At 53.4% G+C, this 7,676-nt stretch overlaps 1 protein-coding gene across 2 annotated transcripts; it reads left to right on the top strand.

The window, feature by feature from the left end:
• Positions 1 to 2,506: 2,506 nt before the first annotated feature.
• Positions 2,507 to 6,891, top strand: A1BG (alpha-1-B glycoprotein). 2 transcript variants are annotated; one of them, XM_045987420.1, is made up of 8 exons: positions 2,511 to 2,610; positions 2,696 to 2,731; positions 2,810 to 3,088; positions 3,721 to 3,993; positions 4,334 to 4,630; positions 5,312 to 5,605; positions 6,102 to 6,389; positions 6,744 to 6,891. In XM_045987420.1, exons 1-8 carry the CDS (start codon positions 2,577 to 2,579, stop codon positions 6,749 to 6,751), a joined length of 1,509 nt encoding a protein of 502 aa, XP_045843376.1. In that variant the 5' UTR covers positions 2,511 to 2,576; the 3' UTR covers positions 6,752 to 6,891. The 2 variants fall into 2 exon arrangements, with proteins under 2 accessions (XP_045843374.1, XP_045843376.1); XM_045987418.1 differs by lacking the exon at positions 6,744 to 6,891 and having other exon boundaries at positions 2,507 to 2,610; positions 6,102 to 6,517.
• The last annotated feature ends 785 nt before the right edge of the window (positions 6,892 to 7,676 follow it).

The raw sequence follows: 7,676 nt of genomic DNA, 5'->3' as shown, positions 1-7,676 counted from the left end.
AGCCACCCAGGCGTCCCATACAATTCTTGATCTCAGCGTTCAGAGTTGAAGCCCCATGTTGCATATACAGATTACTTAAAAGAAAAAATCCTAAAAATATTTCTATTTCTCCTGTCTTTTCCTCTGGGTATTTTGTAGCTGTCTGAAAGGAGAGCAGGCAGTGGGTTGGAGATTGGTTCTGGTGCTTGTGCTTGGAGGAGGGGGTGTGAATTTAGGATTTCTAGGATGTCTGCCTATCTTCCTCCTCCTTTCCCTCATTATTCTGACCATCGGGAAGGGGGTCAGGTGTCTTAATTTTTGTTCCTCCAGTCCCTTCCTATGATGCATTTTTATTATGGAGTAACATACAAGTTTGAATGTAGGTAATTTTACCCCAGATCATGTGAACTTGAAAACACTAGTGTTGGGGCACCTGGTTGGCTCAGTGGGTTGAGCCTCTGCCTTCGGCTCAGGTCATGATCTCAGGGTCCTGGGATGATCTCTCTCTCTGCCAAATAAGTAAATAAAATCTTAAAAAAAAAAAGAAAGAAAAGAAAACCACTAGGGTTACTTTTTAACCTTTTGAGTTTTAGCATGCCCAATTTGTACAAGCACTTGCCTTTAAACCAATGAAATAGAGCTCCTCTACAAATTGGTTTTAACAATCCAGAAATAGAGGAAATACCTCCCATTTATAACACACACATAGATACATGTACACAAACAAGATGCAAACAAAATTTAGCCTTTGTTTCACTCTTATTTGTGCACAGGATCTTAAAGACCCAATTCCCAAATATCCCCCTTTTATTAAATCAAATCTTTTTTTTAAAGATTTTATTTATTTATTTGACAGAGAGAGAAAGATCATAAGTAGGCAGAGAGGCAGGCAGAGGGGGGTGGGAAGCAGGCTCCTTGCAGAGCAAGGTGCCCCGTGAATGTTACTTTTGAATGGCCATGGTACACTCTCTGTGTCTCAGTTTCTCTTTGGAAGGTCTAGGACCATAGAGGGGCTTGGAGCAATGCATGACTAATCCTTATGTGGGCACCCCTGCATGAGCCTTATGGGATGGGAAATTCCTGTGTCCCTTCTCTTTGGAGCTGAGTTATTCAGTCTCTTATATTTCTAGCAAGAAAATTTACTCAAGCCTTATATATTAATAGCATCCATTAGTATAGTGCCAAATTAAAACAACCAAGCAATTGACTCCCCCGCCCCCAGGTTGTTCCCACCTAGAGAACATCACTGGTAACCTTGAACAGTTCCAATAAAAGTCATGACTGTCAAACCAAATTGAAGAGGTCCAGATATCAGGACATCTCGCCAGAAACACCTGTGAGATGCTAAGGAGCCAGAGGGGCACAGAGGGCCTGTGCTTGTACCAAGCGCTGAGTTCTAGATGATCCCCACGTGTCCTTAGGCGAATTGCTCTGACGTCCTGTTGAGTATGCCAAGAAATGTTGATGCAAAAGGAACAAACCCTTCAAAAATGCTTAAAGAGAAAGGAAGAGTTTTATTCCAGCCCAAGTTAGGACCGGTGTCCAGGATACAGTCTGCACAAAGAAGAGAGGGCTTAATTACCTGGGTGGCTCCGTCAGTTAAGTATCTGCCTTCCGCCCAGGTCTGATCCCAAGGTCCGGAGATAATCCCAGGTGTATTCAGTGGGGAGTCGGCTTCTCCTTTTGCCTTCCCCCCACTGATGCATGCTCTCTCTCTTATATAAATAAATAAAATAAAATTTTTTTAAAAAATGAGTTACAGGGCGCCTGGATGGCTCAGTGGGTTAAGACTCTGCCTTCGGCTCAGGTCATGATCTCAGAGTTCTGCACAGCAAGGAGCCTGCTTCCCCCTCTCTTTCTGCCTGTCTCTCTGCCTGCTTGTGATCTCTCTCTCTGTCGAATAAAGAAAAATCTTTTAAGAAAATGAGTTATAAATCATCATGATGAAGGACATTCCAGAAAGTTTCAGACTTATCTTGTGTTTTAGTATGTGCAAGTCTGTATGACTTTCATCTTTTGGGACCCAGGGAGGTTTTTTGTTTTTCTTATCTTTATGTTTAGAATGCTCCTTTTTGTTTTGTTTTTGTTGTTTTAATGAAGCAGACATACAATGTGTGTGCTCTAGGCAGACACAGAGCCGGTGCTCTGAGGTTTGGTGCAGTCATTTTGATCTTAGTAAATGTTAAATATAGCTTCCCTGGGAGCCCTGGGGCAGGGCCCACAAACACTAGAAACTGAAAATTTCCTCGATCAGTTAATATTTACTACATCATTTTAATTTTTGTTTTAAAATTGTATTTCTCATATTTTAAGCATTTTACTTGCTAATGTATTATTTGCTATAGTTTGCTGTTTTATTATTTTAAAAATCATTTTTATTATCTATTGCTTAGTTTATAATTATACATAATTATTGATTATAGTTATTGATGAGGTTCCCAAAGACCTTGGAGTTTTGACCTTTGTCCCCACGCCCTGCAGGCCCCCGCTTCTGGAAGGACAAATGATAGGGAAGAGGTCAATGCCCCTTGCTGCCCTCAGCCTCGCGTGGGCTTTATCATCCCAGACAGTCCCCGGCTGGAGGGAGACTGGCCATCATGTCCACACTTGGGGCCTTCCTGATGCTCTGGGGTGAGGTTGCTGGGGCTGGGGTCCCTTGGGGCAGGAGGGAGGAGAAGGGACAGGAATGGGGGCCTCACAGGTGCCCTCTCTACAGGTCTCTCACTGGGCCCAGTGACTGAGGCAGCAGTAGGTGAGTTGGGGTCGGGTCTTGTGGGGAGGTGGGCACCTGCGGAGGTGAGCCCCGCACTGACCGCCACTGGCCACGCAGTATTTGATCCCCGGCCAGACCTGTGGGCAGAGGCCGAATCACTGCTGAAGCCCTGGGCCGGCTTGACGCTGGTGTGCCAGGCCCACCTGAAGACCCTGGATTTTGAGCTGCTCAAAGATGGGGTAACCCAGGAACTTGTGCACCTCGACTTACCCGCCATGGAGCACCGGTTCCCACTGGGAGAAGTGACGAGTGACACCCGGGGCCTCTACCGCTGCCGTTCTGGCTTGGAGAGCGGATGGACCCAGTTAAGCAACCTCCTGGAGGTGACCGGAGCAGGTGTGCGGAGGCTTTAATGGAGCCATGAGACAGCCGGGAAAGGGCTGCGGGGCAGGCCTCCCTTCCTCCCTTCCTCCACTCCTCACGCTTCTGGTCCTACTTTTCTGACACGGGGGTGGGGGTGGGGAGGGGTGTCCCTTAGCAGCTAGGTGGCCTTGGGCAAGTCATCTGACATCTCTGATCCTGTTTCCTCCTCTGTAAAATGAGGGTGATGTTTGCACTGATCCCGGAAGGTTGTGAGGAATAAATGACTGAATCCCCAGAAATCGCTTGGGGAAAGCCCAGCACATTTCCTTTCTCTCCTTTCCTTTTCTTTCTTTCTCTCTCTCTCTCTCCCTTCCTCCCTCCCTCCCTCTTTCTCTTTCTTTCGGATTTATTCATTTAGAGAGAGAGCATGTGCATGGTGGGAGGAGCAGAGTGAGAGGGAGAGACAATCCTTAGACAAACTCCCCACTGAGCATGGAGCACCCCCTGCCCAATGGCCTGAGCCAAACCAGGAGTCCAAAGCCCAACTCACTGAGCCCCCAGATGCCCCTCCCTCCCGTTTCCATTAGTGTGGAGACCCCAGTCCGGCTGGGCCAAGTCACTCAGACCCATTTCAGACCCATCTACCCGCCCTGCTCCACCCACAGAGTCCCTACCCCGACCTTTGCTCTCCCCGGAGCCGGTGTCCTGGATCACACGGGGTCTAAAGACAAAACTGGTTTGCCGTGGGGGATTTCGTGGTGTGACCTTCCTGCTGAGGCGGGAAGGCGATGATCAGTTTTTGGAGGTGGCTGAGGCCCCGAAAGATGTAGAGACCACCTTCACCGTCCAGCACCCAGGCAACTACAGCTGCAGCTACAGGACCCACGAAGCAGGCGCACCCTCTGAGCCCAGTGCCACTGTGACAGTTGAGGAGCTGGGTGAGTGTGCGGACCATACCAGAGGGCTTTCTGGGGGGTGAGGTTCCTGGAGGACAGAACTGCATTTACCTTGATCCCAACCCTGAATACCCTTGCCCAGGACTAGGTCTGGGAAACAGTGGTCACACAGTTGGGTGGATCACACCTGACCTGAACATTGACACTGTGGCGCCATGGGTGGCCTGGGGATGGGCCACAAAGAAGGGTGTTCCTGGGACTGCCGCAGACAGGGCAGAGGTCTGGAGGTCTGGCTGAGCGAATCTTTCTCAGGAACAGTCCCAAGGTTGGGGGGGGGTGGTTATCGGGGACTCGAGCCCCAGGGACGCTCCCTGCCTTGCAGAAGCACCATTGCCACCCACGCTGAGTTTCCAGGGACAGTCTGCAGCTGTCCTACACAGTGGAGCCGGCGTGACCCTCCTCTGCGTGGCACCCCTGAGCGGCGTGGAATTCCAGCTGCGGCAGGGCGAGAAGGAGCTGCCGGTACCCATGGGCTCCACCAGCCCAGAACGCGTCTTCTTTCAAGTGAACGCGGTGGCTCTCGGGAATGGAGGTCTCTACACCTGCCGCTATAGGCTGCACGGTGGCGAACAAACCTGGTCCCAGGACAGTGCCCCCGTGGAGCTGCTGCTGAGCGACGGTAAGCCTGGCAGCCACAGGCTGCGACGACCAGGCCATGGGGCTGGGAAGGCCAGAGCCGCTCCGCTGCAGGGGTGGAGAGCAGCAGCAAGGATGCAGGGAAGGGGTCCCCCAGAAGGGCAGGGCTCTGGCTGGGGCCCAATCCCAGCTCATCTGCCTGACCTCAGTTTCCCCAGCTGAGAACAGGACAATGAGCTCAGCAATCCCAAGGCTCCAACAAGAAAAACTGGGTCAACACGCAAGTCTGGCACAGGCCATGCAGGTGCTGCCACCTGCCCTGGTCTCCTCTTGTCTCCGGGGTGTGGGTGGATGCGGGAGGCCTGTTTGTTGAAGGGAGCCATTCTGGGGCTGCAGGACCTGCCAAGGACTGGGAGCGTCGACCCCAAGAAAGGGTCCTGGATTGCAGGGAAGCACGCGTGCTCTTGCAACCGCATGTCGTGGGCTTGGTGACAAAAGTCGACTCCTTCCCCACGTCTGTTTTTATGGACAAATTAATAAGGAATGGTGTAGGACTGTGTGTGAGGGATCGGGCGAGGCCTGGAGGGCGGTGCAGTTTTAAGCGGAGGGGGGCCGGCGGGCCTCCTGGGAGGGAGCAGAGCGGGCTGCGCGGACTCTTGCAGGCAGAAGGCGCGAGGCTGGATCGCATGTGAGGCGCCCAGATCAGCCCGTGTCCTCCCCGCAGAGACGCTCCCCGCGCCGGAGCTTTCGGCCGAGCCCGCGATGCTGCACCCCGCGCCCGGCGCGCTAGTGCAGCTGCGGTGCCGGGCGCCCCGGGCTGGCCTGCGCTTCGCCCTGATGCGCGAGGATGCCGAACGCCGAGTGTACCGTGTCCTGAGCCCCGCGGGGACAGAGGCCACCTTCGAGCTGCAGGACGTCTCCGTGATGGACTCCGCCAACTACAGCTGCGTGTACGTGGACACGGCTCCACCCTTCGAGGGCTCAGCGCCCAGCGCGCACCTGGAGTTGCGTGTAGACGGTGAGCAGGGGGCGGGGGAGGCGGGGAACAGGAAGCAAATGAGGGCGCCGAAGGGAAGTGCACCGGGCCTTGGTCCCGCCCGCACAGCAGACCCTTCGGACCAACGGAACTTCGGCCGGGGGACACCTCGCATCTGGCTAATTTCCTGTGCTCTCTGCCGGGAACACCATTTCCCTTGGCCACTTCTTCCTTTGGGTACCCTGTCCTGAGGCCCTGACTGCCAAATGCTAGGGGCCCCAGGAAGTCTCAGAGCTGGCCCGGGTCTAGGGAACTTGCAAGGTCTCGGGGAACAGGGTGACTGGGAGGACAAGAGGAGGAGCTGCCTCCGTTCAGGACCAGGAAAAGGAGAGGTGTGTGAGGACAAAGGGTAGCATCCTGGAGGAAGGGAGCAGCCAGCAGGCCTGGGTTTAGTGGGAGGCAGGAAGAGGTTGAGGGGCTGGGGCAGCTTCTACTTGAGGGGATGACCTCACTTGGCTGACCCAGCTGTTCTGGCCAGGAACCCCTCCCAGACCACGGCTTCGGCCCCTGTGGAGTGGGGCAGTGGTTCCAGGCCGCGATGCTGTCCTGCGCTGCGAGGGCCAGTTCCCTGAGGTCACCTTCGAGCTGCTTCGGGCAGGTGAAGAGGAGCCTATAGCCAGGCTCTGGTCCAGCCACCCTTCAGCAGACCTCGTAGTGACCTATGTGGGGCCCAAGCACGCGGGCAACTACAGCTGCCGCTACCACTGGTGGTCGCCCAAAGCCTTCGTGTCTGAGCTCAGCGACCCGGTGGAGCTCCAGGTGGCAGGTGAACTTTTCCTCTGGTTCTGTGAGCTGGGTTCCTCCTTCCTGCCTTTGCCCAGATTGTGCCCTCTGCCAGGAGGGCCCCTTCCCTGCACCTCCTCCCAGCACACTGGTTAGTGTGGCTAGTCTGCTGGGGTTACGAGGGAAACTGAAGGCAGGGAAAGGCCCTGGGGCAGAGAGTGGTTTGGTCAGCTAGAGCACCTGGAGGGAGGCCCACCTGTGGGAGGGGTCTTGGCTGGCGGCTGACCAAGCTAACTACTTCCTGAGGGGTCTCAGTGAGGTCTGCCCTGATTTCACTAGGAAGCAGGACACCTGATGCCTCCCTCCTCTACCACTTCTATTTTGTCAAATTGTCTAGGAAGTTGATCCAGCTGCAGACTCACGCTGCTTATGGTATCTTTGGCAAGTAGTTTCTCCAGTCTGGCTCTGATGCCTCACACCGCAGCTAAAGGCTGGACTCACCTGGAAGTGCTGGACCTGGAAATCAATAAAAATGTGAAGAGAGACGTTAAAAGGTGTCCTTGTCTAACGGCAGCCCTGGTGCAAGGAGCCATACTTCCAGGGCTGAGGGAAGTGGTCTGGGATCTTGTGTCCTAAAGGTAGATGGGCTCTGGGTTGGATCCTGAAGATATAGAGGCCATGGACTGGCTACTTGGGGCCACATTTGTCAAGATTACCTTTTGCTTTCTTCAAGCTGCCTCCTACTCCGCAGGCACTTCTGCCTGGTCCCTAGCAGGTCTGGGTAGGGAGCTCCCCAGACAAACCCAAACCCACCTTGACCAAACTGGTCCCCACACAGGGAGCACTTCAGAAAGGCTGCATTTTGTAGTTCTCTTTTCTGGACTGAGTGGCCACCAGCTGATTGTGCTGGAGTCTGTGCCCGAAGGCTAGGTCTCTCACACTGGAGATTGAAACCGTTGTAGGGGTGCGACTCCTCTTTATTCTTTCCCATGTCCCCTCAGATCTATCTAAGGCCCTTTGCCCGACCCAGTACCCCCCTGGACATTTGATTGCTCAGTCCACTTAGAGCTTGGCCCTCAAGGTACAGGCATACCAGAAGCTTTGTATTGGCATTATCAACTAATTCTTGGTAACTTTTGTTTAAGGAACTTGCCTATTTCAGCTGAGTGGTCTGATTTCCTGGTATAGAGTTATTCACAACATTCCTGTATTAGTTTAATGCCTACAGAGTCTGTAAAGATGTCACCTCTTTCATGCTTGATATTGTGTCCCTTCTCACCCCGCACCAGTATCTGCCTCCGTCAGTCTAGCTAGGGATTTGTCAATTGTA

This window comes from Meles meles, chromosome 19 (genome assembly GCF_922984935.1).
Source record: "Meles meles chromosome 19, mMelMel3.1 paternal haplotype, whole genome shotgun sequence".
NCBI lineage: Eukaryota > Metazoa > Chordata > Mammalia > Carnivora > Mustelidae > Meles > Meles meles.
Note: the sequence above shows the minus strand (reverse complement) of the source record. Positions and strands in the feature narration are given on the sequence as shown.

Coding starts and splice junctions, on each gene's coding strand:
- A1BG (XM_045987418.1), top strand. CDS start 2,577: ATGTCCACACTTGGGGCCTTCCTGATGCTCTGGG. Junction 3,089..3,720: donor CCTGGAGGTGACCGGAGCAG/GTGTGCGGAGGC, acceptor CTCCACCCACAG/AGTCCCTACCCCGACCTTTG. Junction 5,606..6,101: donor CCTGGAGTTGCGTGTAGACG/GTGAGCAGGGGG, acceptor TGTTCTGGCCAG/GAACCCCTCCCAGACCACGG.